This window comes from Numenius arquata, chromosome 9 (assembly GCF_964106895.1).
Source record: "Numenius arquata chromosome 9, bNumArq3.hap1.1, whole genome shotgun sequence".
Lineage (NCBI taxonomy): Eukaryota > Metazoa > Chordata > Aves > Charadriiformes > Scolopacidae > Numenius > Numenius arquata.
In genome coordinates, this window is record NC_133584.1 from 26948800 (window position 1) to 26963436 (window position 14637).

The 14637-nt window shown below is 45.0% G+C and overlaps 1 protein-coding gene across 4 annotated transcripts in view; it reads right to left on the minus strand.

Annotated features, from left to right (window-relative positions):
- The window catches only part of PPP2R3A (protein phosphatase 2 regulatory subunit B''alpha), a 46099-nt gene extending 31815 nt beyond the window's left edge, over positions 1 to 14284 (minus strand). Inside the window, exon 1 of one of the 4 annotated variants that reach the window (XM_074153123.1) lies at positions 12278 to 14284. In XM_074153123.1, the coding sequence (XP_074009224.1) occupies positions 12278 to 14284 (2007 nt within the window). Of the gene's footprint in view, positions 1 to 3337; positions 3810 to 12277 lie in introns of those variants that run through there. The other 3 variants (XM_074153126.1, XM_074153124.1, XM_074153125.1) reach the window with 3 other exon arrangements.
- Between the last annotated feature and the right edge of the window lie 353 nt (positions 14285 to 14637).

Here is a 14637-nt window from a genome sequence, read left to right on the forward strand (position 1 = left end):
AGAGTGTGGCCAGTAGGTCGAGGGAGGTCATTCTCCCCCTCTACTCTGCACTGGTGAGGCCACAACTGGAATACTGCGTCCAGTACTGGGCTCCCCAGTTCAAGAGAGACAGGGAACTGGTGGAGAGAGTCCAGCGTAGGGCAACAAAGATGATGGAGGGATTGGAGCATCTCCCTTACGAGGAAAGGCTGAGAGAGCTGGGGCTCTTTAGCCTGGAGAAGAGAAGGCTGAGGGGAGACCTTATCAACGCTTACAAGTACCTAAAGGGTGGGTTGAAGGAGGATGGAGCCGGACCCTTTTCAGTGGTTTCCAGCGATAGGACGAGGGGCAACGGGCACAAGCTGGAACATAGGAGGTTCCATTCAAATATGAGGAAAAACTTCTTATGGTGAGGGTGACAGAGCCCTGGAACAGGCTGCCCGGGGAGGGTGTGGAGTCCCCTTCTCTGGAGATCTTCAAGACCCACCTGGATGCAGTCCTGAGTGATGTGCTCTGGGCAACCCTGCTTTAGCAGGGGAGTTGGACTGGATGATCTCTAGAGGTCCCTTCCAACTCTGACAATTCCATGGATTACTGCAACCAGTTTTGGGCATGCACTTGAAAGGGATGGGGAGAGACAGGACAGAGATCTACAGAAGGTAAATAAGATAGCTGGGGTCAGGAGCACGTGGCAGAAGAGACTGAGGGGCTGGGCCTGCTTAGCCAGGCAAAGAGGAAGCGAAGGGATGGGCTCACCACAGCCTCCAGCTATTTGAAACACCGTTACAGAGACGGGGAGCCGAACTCTAGTGGTACATGGTGTAAGAGGGGCAACAGCCATAAACTGCAGCTTGGGAGGGCTAGGCTGGACAGCAGGAGGGTGAATTTAACTGAGGGTAGTACAGCTTGCAAGAGGTCGCTGGGAGGGCGTGGGATGCATCCTTATCCTTGGGAAGTTTTCAAGACTTGGAGAAAGACAGCTCTGATGCAACCTAGTGTTAGGAACAGTCTTCCTACAAGTGAGATGTTGGACTAGAGACCTCCCTACCTCCCTTCTTACCAACACTGCTACGGGGGCCCCTCTAATCCTTCCATAAGGAGTCCTGCAAAAGATGAGCATGAGAACTGAAATGTACAGCTCTTAAGAGATACGGGTTTTACAAAAAACCTTCTAATCTCTTGCCAACACCTACATGTTCCACAAACTACCTATCACTCACCTCTCTGCTCCCTATTACCTTTCCTCCTGCTAGTGCTTTTTCTGTACTTAGCGAATCCAATTACCTCTACTCTCAGGTCATCTCACACTAACACACCCAAGCTGCAAGATATAGCCCCACAAGGCACAAAAATTAACATCTTGCTGCTGCCAAGTGCTCCCATCTCTGTCCTTCACTCCCAAATGTACATTGTCACTGCAGACCAAGTGCCAGCTCCAGAGCTTGAGACCCCTCTATGAACCAATTTAACCCACTTGGAAAAGCAGAAAACTGACTTAGCTTTGTTGCTGGATGATATTCTACCGTGTTACGAGTTAAGGCAGCTCACAGAAAGGCCCGTGGGGCTCAGTGCAAGACAGAATGACACATGATTTTATGGCAAGGAGGGAGGTAGCAAGAGGGAACAAGTATTGGAAGAAAGAGAAGAGAAAGTAAGACTATCTTTTTTTTCATCTGCACTTGCCCGCTGCATTAGAATCATAGAATGGTTTGGGTTGAAAGGGAGCTAAAGATCATCTTCTGCCAACCCCCCTGCCCTGGGCAGGGACACCTCTCACCAGACCAGGTTGCTCAAAGCCCCATCCAGCCTGGCCTTGAACCCCTCCAGGGATGGGGCAGCCACAGCTTCTCTGGGCAACCTGGGCCAGGGTGTCACCACCCTCACAGCAAAGAATTTCCTCCTAAGATCTAATCTACATCTCCCCTCTTTCAGTCTAAAACCATTCCCCCTTGTCCTGTCACTACATTCCCTGATCAAGAGTTCTTCCCCATCTCTCCTACAGGCCCCTTTTAGATACTGGAAGGCTGCTATAGGTCTCCCAGGAGCCTTCTCTTCTCCAGGCTGAACAACCCCAAGTCTCTCAGTCTGTCCTCACAGGAGAGGTTCACTTGCCTTGGATCTGCAGCCCCAGAGCCATTATTCTTGACGTGTTTAGCAGCGAAGGTCGCTGTTCCTACTGCAGACCAGACGGAGAGCTCATGCACCAAAGGCTTGTCAATTTTTCCAGTTGTCTACTAGGAGATCTTATCTCTCCCTGCAAACCATACCCTGATTATGTCCTTAGGTGATCAGACTCACCCTGGGGAGTGAACTTAACTGTGCTGCGTGGTTCTTGTTAGCCTCTTCTAAATTGCTCGTGGTCCCCACCCAAGCTATTACTACACATCATTACCTCATGCGATTCTCCTCTAGGGAGTAGTTTCTCCTCATGTGAAAAAAGCATGATCCAGAGATTAACCTCATACATGTACTTCAACCTGTCACCAGAAATCATGAAAACAAAACGTGCTACAATATCCTCTCAAACAATTTTAATAGCAGTTTCTTAGGAAACAGCTGCATCGCTGATAATTTCAACTTTTTAACTTCCTCCCTGAGTCACTGATTATTTACATATAGACGAAGCTCAAGATGGGCTGATTTCAGCATATTGTGACCCCCTGTAAATCTGGGGTGGCTACGTGCCCATTTGGTGTCCTAGCATAAACTTCTCCAATCTTTTGTCAGTCGTCCCAGAAAGCAAGCAGAGCAGCTGGGATTTACCAAGAAACATAGCCGTGGTGCAATTTCCCTTTCTTTGGCTACACCTCCACGATCTTAAGGGCCTTTTCCAACCTAAATGATTCAACAATCCTATTCTTTCCTTCAGCCACAGCCCAGAGATAGGAGGAAACAGCACAAAGCAGCACCTTGTGATAGTAAAAGCCTGAATGCCAAAGCCAGGTAAGCTGGTCTGTGCACAAATTTGTACAGTAGAGAACACAACCCACTAAACACAGCAGAATGTTGCGGTTGTTCCACATGCAACAGGAAACATTCAGAGCAATCACATACAGGAAGAGGGGTTTTCTTAAAAAAAAAAAAAAAAAAAAAAAAAAAATCACAGAAAAGATTTAATAGCCTTACACTATCTCTCCCTATTAAATCACTGCCCTTGCTGTTAATTTTTTCCCCTTGTTTACAAAGACACTTTAACTCTGCAATCTAAGCCTGGAAGGTTTATTTTTAAACCTGCTGGTATCTAGCTGCAAATAACTTTCTGCAAATAGACACGCCTAGAGGGACACAGTTTGATTCTCTGATCCAATAAAAAATACAAAGCAAGAGAAAAAGAAAAAGAAACGCCAAGCGTTCAAACCTGGGCCTGCTGGAATGACTTCAGCCTCCTCTTGAATCGAGATGGAAGAACAAAATCACAGCCCTTCGCAAGGAAAGCTAGCTCCCCTCCCAAGTCTGGGTCCCTCCGCAGAGAACTCTCCTTGATCATCATCCTGGTGAGCTCCTAAGCAGATGTTGCCCTTTCCAGAAGGGGCACAGGGACTCTGTAGGAGACCACGTCAAGACCAGCACGTTGCTTTCTTGGTTTTGATTTTTTACAGGCAAAAAATGGCAAATGGCTTCAACATACTATGTCTTCTCTCTCTTCACAAGGACAACACCTAGAGATTTTATCTTACTCCTCAAGCCAGACCTTCCTTTTTTAAACTAATATTCAAAGTATCTTTCAGTACCACCAGGATCTTCTGCCTTCTTGTAATACTTTAATTGAGAAACATGATCTACAACAGAATCTATTTCCCTGCTGGCTACATGACAGACAATCCGTCCTTGGCTTGTAATAGGCCAGGGGTAATACGGGAAAGGAAGCACCCACCACCACTACCAAGAGCTCTAAAATTAGATACGCTGCAGAAGTGGCTAAATATACCATCTTCCCCAATAGTTCTTACTTTATGTGCTTCAGTGCCGAAACCTGAGGTACAAACTCCCATCAGTTAGACTCAGCTAGAGTTAAACCACACGCTCTCAGGCAAGGCCCGTGTGCGTATGATGCTGGTGGTTTGAGCTCCCTGCTTCTGAGGCGATGAAGCAGAGACCAACATTAGCTCCCACACTAGACCAAAGGCTGTAATTTTCAAAAACACATCAATTTTTCCTTCTTGCTTGGAAAAAGCAAATCATCTAGTTTCTTTAACGCCAAGCAAGCACATCAGGGTGATCTTGGATAATAAGATCAGGCATTCTAAAGCAGCTCTTAAGAATAACTGTTTCATAAAGACAACAAAATACATCATTATTTTATTCACTTTTCCCATAGCTCTCACATGGCAAAGCAATTCTCAGTGGACAATAGTCTGCTCTTTCTCTGCAGACCTTGAGACTTCAAACTCTTGCTCAGATTTGTCTAGGCTTCCTAAAAAGTGTATTCTCCTGCTCCAATCATGAACAGGATGCTAAATAAAGGCCTAAATCCAGTTTTTACTCCACAGGATAAACAAACACCTAGTCCCATGGCCTGCTTTCCCTACTTGACTTTAGAAGCCCTAGCTACTTTGCCCATTTACTCTGTAAGCTTAGTAACATAGAAAAACGTCCCATTTCTAGCTAGAAGGACTTTCTTTTATCATGATAGTGCATTTGAAATTAAAAGGTTTCAATGAGCCTTATCAACAGAAAGCTTTCATTGGACAAGATGAGCCTCCAATATCCTTCTCTTCCCATTCTCCTGTAGAAGGCCCAAGGTTACTTCATATCATAGAATCACAGAATCGTTAGAGTTGGAAGGGACCTTAGAGATCATTGAGTTCTAACACCCCCTGCCCCGGGCAGGGACACCTCCCACCAGACCAGGTTGCTCAAAGCCCCGTCCAGCCTGGCCTTGAACATTTCCAGGGATGGGGCAGCCACAGCTTCTCTGGGCAACCTGGGCCAGGCTCTCACCACCCTCACAGCAAAGAATTTCTTCCTGATATCTAATCTAAATTTCCCCCCTTTCAGTTTAAAACCATTCCCCCTTGTCCTGTCACTACACTCCCTGATCAAGAGTCCCTCCCCATCTCTCCTGTAGCCCCTTCAGGTACTGGAAGGCCATTATAAGGTCTCCCCGGAGCCTTCTCTTCTCCAGACTGAACAACCCCAGCTCTCTCAGCCTGTCTTCATAGGAGAAGTGCTCCAGCCCTTGGACCATTTTCGCAGCCCTCCGCTGGACCCATTCCAACAGGTCCATGTCCTTCCTGTGTTGAGGAACATGCACAGCACTGCTTAATATGACTACAGACACAGAAACAGTCTATGCAAAAGGATGCTCCTACCATCATAAATTTGCTTTTGTGCAGTTAAATCGACTATTTAGTAAAGGAGAGACATCCCTCCAGCTGACATTCACAAAAGGAATTTTTTTTAATGTCTTCATAAATCTGTATCAACCCCCCAAGATTATTTTCCTCTCCTGTTGCTTCTCAATCACCAGGCCGTGGTCCCACAACCTGGGCTGCGGAATCCAGTTCTTCATGAAAGATTTGAAGGAGAACGTAGCACAGTTTGGGTTCCTTTAGGTCACGGTAGCTATGTCTAAACTGTGCAACCCGGGAGCTGAAAAAGCTCTTAAGTCCAGGTGTATATTCACAGCTACAAGTCCAAAGAATCACAAGGTTATTAGAATGTCAGCCCACTCTGCCATCCCTGCAAATTATTATGAAGCCTGAGTGGTAGGATGAGGATGGGGATAAGAATCACAGAATCTTCTTGGTTGGAAGGGACCTTTGAGATCGAGTCCAACCACAAAAAAAAAAAACACACAAAAAACAAAAACCACACAAAACAAACACCCACAACCCCACACCACACCCACCCACAAACAGACACAAACCAACAATCTCGGGCACCAGAGCATGCCCTGAAGTGCCATGTCTACACGTTTCTTAAATACCTCCAGGGATGGCGACTCCACCACCTCCCTGGGCAGGCTGTTCCAGTGCCTGACCACCCTCTCAGTAAAGTCATTCTTCCTAATATCTAATCTAAACCTCCCCTGCCCCAACTTCAGACCATTTCCTCTGGTCCTGTCATTATTCCCTTGGGAGAAGAGGCCAACACCCACCTCTCTACACCCTCCTTTCAGGGAGTTGTAGAGGGCAATGAGGTCCCCCCTCAGCCTCCTCTTCTCCAAACTAAACATAGAATCACAGAATCACCTAGGTTGGAAGGGACCCTTTAAGATCATCTAGTCCAACCAATAAAAAACAAACAAACAAACAAACAAACAAAAAACCCAAAACCACACACACACACCACACCACACACAACCCACACACACACCACCACACCTCCCAACACTAATCCATACCCCTGAGCACCATGTCAACTCCTCTCTTGAATACCTCCAGGGATGGTGCCTCAACCACCTCCCTGGGCAGCCCATTCCAATGCCTGATAACCCTTTCAGTAAAGAAATATTTCCTAATATCTAACCTGAACTTCCCCTGGCGTAACTTGAGGCCATTACCCCTTGTCCTATCATCTGTAACTTGGGAGAAGAGACCGACCCCCGCCTCTCTACAGCCTCCTTTCAGGTAGTTGTAGAGAGCGATAAGGTCTCCCCTCAGTTTCCTCTTCCCCAGACTGAACAACCCCAGCTCCCTCAGCCTCTCCTCGTAAGACTTGTGCTCCAGACCCCTCAACAGCTTCGTTGCCCTTCTCTGGACCTGCTCCAGCAGCTCAATGTCCTTCCTGGAGTGAGGGGCCCAGAACTGAACACAGCGCTCGAGGTGAGACCTCACCAGTGCCCAGTACAGAGGCATCATCACTGCCCTACTCCTGCTGGCCACGCTATTCCTGATACAGGCCAGGATGCTGTTGGCCTTCTTGGCCACCTGGGCACACTGCTGGCTCATGTTCAGCCGGCTGTCCACCAACACCCCCAGGTCCTTTTCTGCTGGGCAGCTTTCCAGCCACTCTTCCCCGAGGCTGTAGCATTGCCTGGGGTTGAAAAAAGAAAAAAAGAAAAGGAGCCCCCAAAAAGAAAAAGGCAGGCAAGAATGTTTTAACTGGAATTGCCACTAAGTGAAGCATACACAGATCCATATGCAACAGTTTTGAAATAAATTTTCTTTTTCTTACTCTGACAATTTTTTCTAAACATAAAGGCAATGCCTAAAGAGCCCACAAGGCTCCACTGTACTGGCAGTCCTGCACACCTCGTATAGCAGCATGGCACGAGGTGATTTATTGTAAATCATCTGTGGCGAGTGTACTTACTTCACCTTCAGCTGAACTCTTGCCCTGCTTACAGACTGCAGAGAAGTGTAGGCCAAAGAACTTCTCATATCTACAGCTGCATCCACACCAGCTACAGTGGGCTTTAAAAGATGCATACCTAAGAGACACATTAATCTAGCAGCCACTGCTGCTACTTGAAAAAAAAAAAAAAAACACAACTAAAACAGCCACACACTTTTCATTTGCAAATTAACCATTCACAAAAGATCCCAGAATTTTGGGGTTTTTTGCACTGATAACCTGGAAAAATTCAAGTGATGTGGAGGCAAAGCTTGCTGTGTCTCAATTCCAATTCTTTGCACTACAGCAGGTTCCTAGCACAGTACTCCCTATCCCCAAAACACACAAGGTGGGTATAAATAAAAACATAAATATACAGCGCTATGAGAAATTCTCAGTAAGAAAAATCTCCTATCAACAGTTTCAAAGTCAACAGGACAAAGCCCACAGCAGAAAAATCTGGTATCAACAGCCTACAGATCAACTAAACAAACTGCAGTCTCATTTTAGAAACTCCTCTTTGTTGTAAGTGACCCAGTTTCAAGCATGAAGGTGAGAGATGTCAAATCTAAAGAGGTGTCAGATTGCCTTCGTTAGCCACCAGGACACAGAGGGAATCTCACCTGTGCCTAAAGCTGGAGGCATAGTCCTCAAAGATTTGGATGATTTAATCATCACAGGACTTAGCTGGACCCCAAAGCCCAGCTGCAACAATTCAATGCACTCTGGAGACCTGAGAAGGGCACCAGCTTCCACCGTTTTCAAAACAGATTAAACTTTTCCAGTCACAACGTGACTTTTTCTTGGGTTTAGAGTCAATGAGGCTGAAAAACATGTAACACTAGGCTTTGTTTCACCTACCTGTAGATGTCTACTTCAAGAGAACTCAACTTCACACAAGCAGAGATTGTATCTGCCCTGATTTCAAAAGGTGCCCGTGTGCCACGAACATGTCCCTAAGTGTTCGGTATCAGTTCTTTTAATTCTTTAATTTCATCTGATTTCTTTTTCTTATTTACCTGTGTCATCTTTGATTCTGAAATACTTTAAGATTTACTTACTATTCTCATTTAGTCCAATAACTATTACCAAACAGAAAAAAAAAGTGCCCCTTTTTACTATTTGGGTTTAGAAATACTGAATAATTGATGTTTGAAAAGAGTGCAGATTGTGTGTACAGCTTAATTGACAGATATTATCATTATCTGATCAAAACAATTTGTAATATATGTAAATGAAAGCTGATTTTCCAGAAAAGTTTTCCATTATATTTTGGATGCATTGTTTATTTCATGACAAAGGTACAGTCACTATGATGTTATAGAAGATACTTTTCACAGTTTATCACCCCACACGAGACCCTTCATAAAATTTGCAAAACAAAGGAGCACACAGAACTATAAAGTAGCATTTTGAGGGAGCAGGATTACCAAGCTGCCAGGTCAACCTTAACTTTATATATGACTACGAAATAGTCTTAATTCCACTCAGAGCCATCTTCAGGCCACCTCTTTAACCTTGCAACATAGATATCCTGATATGCAAAAGCAAGGTGTGTGGCCTCAGGACAATGTTTTAGATCACAGTAAGTTAGGAACACGTCTGAGAGTCCCAGCAATAAGCTCCCCCCATCAGTCATTCAGGCGAGGCAGGGTTAGATAGATGCTATCTAGAGCCAGCCCAGAGGAAATACGTGGCAGCAGGGAACAGCCTTTGGATACTTGACTCCAGGCTCTACAATCTGAGGAATAATGTTGTCAGACAAGGTGGTCTGAGACCATTTCTCAACTCCGTAAACTGTAAATCCTCCACTCCCAGATCCACGGTCCCTGTCCAGAGACAGTTTTACCAGCCGTTTGACCTCAGAGTGAGCAGTTCCATTTACTAATCTTGTCTAGCAGCATCATAGTCAGTATAAAGAAAGATTCAAACCCAAGTAGAGGCACAGAGGAGAGAGAAATGGGAAGCAGGACTGCTCCTTCTGGCTCACTACACCATGAGTAAGCCTTTTGAGAAGAGATACTCATCAGATGAAGGACAAAAAGGAGGCCTCCTCTTGTATCAAACCCCGCTCCTGATTTCTGCTCCCAAAATTATTCACAAACTTTATCCAACAGCTCTTACCATAAAATGCATGAACAGTGCTTGGAGCAGAGTCCTGCACTACTCAGACTTGATTCTGAAAACAGAATGAGTTAAGTTTCCTAGAGGCTTTTCCAGGCTACTTTCACTGAAGTACCAAGTATTCTGCAAGCGTTAACTGAATTTAAATACTCTGTCATCCTGTACACATGGTTGACCAAGGTCACAAAGGTTAAGGTCAAAACCGTCCACCACCGGCCCTTCCAAGGACTTTGCAGACGATGAGGTTTTACTCAAAAGGTAGCTACCTTCCAAAGGAACCCCTGACACTCAGCACTGCCACAGATCGGGTCAGAGAATCCCAACAGCCCCATCTCCACTACTCACTGGTTCTTGTTCCCCCCATTTCCCTCACACTTGCCAGTCCAGCCAGGCTTCACTCCTCATCGCCCTCCTATCTAGAGACAAAAATATAGATAAATATTCGGGGTTTTTGCTAGTCTCTAGTAGACAACCGCATTGTTTTCACTGAACTATTTCTTTCAAAACCAACGTAGTAAAAATCAGCTTAAGGCAGGCACACAGAACAGGAAATTTAAAAACAAATAGTTGGAGGTTTAGAGATAAGCAATGGAAAACTGGATCTCAGAATGGGAAATGTTGGACAGTCTAAAAGTATGCAATACTTCCTGGCCTGCCTGAAAGCAGCATGATGTGCTCATTATGTGCTCTGTGAAACTGATGGACTTCTTGAGTATTCATGTCCTAATTTCTAAATATTTTGGTTTTGAAAACGAAGAGGCAAGTAATTCTATTGTTCTCTGTGGACAATCATAATTGGTTTTATGATAAAGGGAAAAGTTTGTTGCTGATATAAATTAGCACACTTCACCACAGATAGGCCAACTGAGCCAGCAAACAGCTCGGTCTGAAGTGGCTCTCCCTTTCCTTTTTCATTGCTTAGGATTTGAGGGATATTAAAACTGTCACAACTTTGAAAGCTGCACTGTGTTTTCATTGCTATTAGATCTCTGCGGGTTTTGTGCGTGTGCACAACTATTTGATAACAGTTTTATGAGCCCTAAGAAAATATAACAAATACTTCACATATTATTCATTCAGGCACACGTGCAATATTGAATCAGAAACCACATGGAGCTCCAGCCAGATCCAGAGTTATCCAGGAACATGGATGTATTCCCTAGATGCTATACCTAGAGAGGACTTTGTGTCCACGGCCAAGTGTGTGGCCACATCTATACTATAAATAACAGTAAACCTTAGAGTAAGCGTAGAGCCAGCAATTCAGATGACTTTTGCCCGCTCTGCTAAGGGCTGACTCCCTCTGAAGGCTACCAGCCGCATCCACACTGCGCAGTGCTCAGCCCAGGCCCCCTCCAGCTCCTCTGGCTCCCCAAGGCAGTTATTTTCTCCCATAATCTTTGGTTATGGGCATCTACACAAAGGAAGGATTGTGCTGCTGCAGGGAAGAGAACAGCTCTTGTAGTATGGGTGCATGTTTTATATATATATATATATGTATCTATATAGATATATATGTATCTATATAGATATATATGTATCTATATAGATATATATGTATCTATATAGATATATATGTATCTATATAGAAGGCAGGCTGGGAGCAAACTAACACACAGGCTAAGTAATTAACTAACACGGGTGGGCGATTAGAGAACCAGAATCTGGTAAGAGACCAGACTGATAAGCTATTTTACAGTGTAAATGCATCCAATTTTCAACTATTATAGAAAAACTGCCACAAAGTCAGTGTCACGCTTTATCAAACATTTTCATTTGAAGTTCACAAGTTAGAAAATTTTGTAAGTTAATATACAAGGCAATAACAGCTATTATAAGAGATCACTTTAGAACTGCTTAATTCTACAATCTTTGAGGAAAAAGACTCTTTCCCTTGCTGGATATATCAGACAAGGTTATGCTTACCATTTTCTGTAAGCAAAGAAACATCAGAAACACTTGGAGAGCCTAGTCTAAGAAGATCTCGGCACTGTCATTTACTTCGGGTCAGACACATCCCACCCACCTCCTTTCAGAATTGCACCAAATACCTGTATTTTCAGGCAAGTGGACTGTTCTGAAGACATGCACATCATGCTCCAACTAGAAGGAGCTGTGAAAGTTCACCTGGGCACTTTTTAAGCACCTATGTGGAAGGTGAATTTTGGAAACTGAAGCCCTCTCTGTGCGCTTGGAAGTTTAGCACCAAGTTGTCTTGAAAATTTGACACTCGTTATCAAATGAACAGCACTGAGAGCTGGACAGACAGCCTTGGCTTCCCTTAAAAGCTCCCATCAAGACCCTTTTTCCTGGGAAAACCTACTTTTCATTGGAGAGATACAAGCAATGCAGACTCAACAAGGACTCTATGCGCTGGGGACAGGGAAAAGAAAATTAAATGTTCCTAGACCTTTGTGCCGTGGAAGATCTCTCTCTCTTTAGGAACGAGCGATGAGGAGGACAACAAAGGCTGTTGGAGTCTGCTCGGAGATGGGAAAGGGAGAAGAGGAACATTCAGTTCTCGGTGAAGTGGTGAGAGGTTGTCCAATACTCGCTCCCAGGAATACAGCAGTTAGTTAGCCAAAAACTGTTTCTACCCTCTGTTATATAGGACCCAAAACCCACAAGCAAACAGCCTACACGAGCACCAGCAGGAAAGGAACAAGCTGAAAGGTGAAACTGCACATCAGGGCATATTTTGTTTGCTTAGGGGTTTTAGTTTCCTTTTTCTGTTTGTATTTAAATAAACGCTACATTTCTGCCAGGTTGAGCATATTATTCCATGTTACAGCATCCAAAGCACAATGAATCACTTAGCAGATGTAATTCCTCCTCTCCCCCTGATTTTCCCAGGTTTGTTTTACTCACTATCCCGTCAAAGGTTTGGTTCTCTTACCTTAATCACTTCTGGGGCCTGCTGAATGGAAGCTGGAACAGAGTCTCTGGAGGCAGCCCCAGCATAGCTTTTTTGCCCTGCAAGGAGGGACTGTGAAGGAGTCGTTAAAGTTTCCTGAAGAATCTGCATCACTTCCCTCTCCTTGGACAAGCTTCCCTTGCCTGTCTGGAATTCCACCAGTTCCTGGGCAAAGTCCTCAATGCTTTCCAGGATACGCAGTAAGAGGGCTTTGTCATCCTCTTCCATTTTATGACCATTTGTTTCCATGATTTTTGACAAAGGGGAAGCGGGGTCAACTGGTTTACTTTTGGGTTCAAGAGCCAGAGGTAGTACCTGCCTACCCTGCCCACCAAACACCTGCGAACGGGCAGGTTCACTCTCCTTTACAGAGGGTTCCCTCAAAGTACTCTCCATTTTCTGAGAGAAGCACTCCAAGTCCAGCAGCAGTTTGTCTATCTCATCCTTGTCTATCTTACTGCACATCTGCTCTCCTTTGAGGACCTCAGCTTGGGAACCACGCAATGCAGTATCTGAAACTGATTTTAAAGGAGTAGTTTTCTCAGAAGCGTGGGAGAGCTCACCATCTCCTACTCTAGCATGTTCTGCTTTAGTATCGGCAGACAGATCAGAATGACCAGCTAGCTGGTAGCTGCGCTCTAAACTCTCCCAGCCCCCTTTCTGCTCTGCCTTCTTTATTTTCCCTAATGTTCTTTCCCCATCGGACTCCTCCTCAATGTACAGAGCCTCAGCAGAAGCCGTGCAGTCAGAAGGGCTTGTGGCCGGTAACTGAGGTAGAGCACAAGCATCTTTCACACCTCTCACACTGGTCTCCTGTGGGACGCTGTGAAGGGAGTTTGAGGTAAAGCTCACAGTACTTGTTTGGACGGACTGAGAGGTGCTTGTCACCTCACACTGATCACCTGGTAGTCTGGGAGGAACTGCACTTGAAGACGGCAGCTGAATAATATCTTCGTATCTAGGTGGCTGCTCATCTCCAAATACTGGGGGAAAGGGAGTTTGCTGCAAGCCATGAAAACAGTTCACTAGTTCTGCCAAGTCACCAGCTTCTTTGTGTCCCGGTGGTTTGATCTCAAAGGGGAGCTTTTTCAGGTATGAAGAAAATCTTGTCATCAGATTCATATATATCATTTCTGAATTAGCCAGGGGATCATTGCTGTTCCCTCCACTAACGCCGTCCGCAGACTTCTTTTTGATGCAGTGTTTTATTATGTCTGTGCACTTTTTCAGATCCTCTGAGCACTTGAGCAAGATGTCTAAGCACACCTTAATATCTCCACCAGAAGAACCATCTAGCTTGTGTTTTTCCAAAATCTGGGTAATGAAGTTTTCTTCAGAGAAGGAATGAGGGGAGAAGGGAACCATGGGATTCATGCTGACTTCGGGAGCATCATTGCTCTCCTGCCATTTCTCCACAGGTGAGGGACTCTGCAAAAAGCCACACGGAGGGCAGTTCTCATCATTGTTGAAGTGCCCATAAATCAAGTCAAAATCAAATGATCGTCTGCTGAATGATTCTGACCGAACTTTCCTTCCCTTTCGGTAGGCCACATGACTGGAAGAGTTCTTGAGCTTTTCAAAGGAGAATTCCTTTATTTTACCACTGGCGAGGTTTATCGCCTCACCGGTAATGTCTTTTAAACTGCTGGAGGCTTGCACTGAAGAGCCCTTTTTGATTCTTGGACTATTTGGGAGGATTTGGTGATAGTCCTCATTTCCAGGCAAGGCAAGTCCATTTTCAGGAACAGGAATTTTATGGTCTGGGTTGGCATCTTGGACACTGAGCTCTGCGCAGACACTGTGGTGGGCAACTATGCACGTAACTCCTTGCTTAAACACTTGGCAAGTCCCTGTGCAGTAATGCACAGTGTGCTGAAAGTGCTGGTCTATCACCACACTGCTGTAGCAGTTCACAGAAGTCACCATAAGCCTGTAGGTTGCTGCCATAGCACGGATTACGCTTGGAAATGAGGCTTCAAAATTCACCATGAACTAAACAGGAAAAGCTTCACCCGCCCAACACTTTTCATAGCCACACCAGATTTCATAAAAAACATTCAAATGTGAGTTGAAAACATTCCAACTACATGAGGAACTACTGCCTTGGAAAGCCCTAGTGAAGTCTGGAGTGGCATCAGCAGTACAGTTACAACAATTAGTGTGACTTGCATATGGTTTGACTTAAGGCAACTCGATCCTTGTATTCCATGCAGAAAGCTTTGCCCATCACAGATGCAGCAGGAGCCGCTCCATTTCTAACAGTCCAGAAAGGTTCTCCAGCAGGTGGCATAAAATTCAGCCAGCTCTCAGGCAGAAGTGACAAGGCAATGATTTTTGTTCGA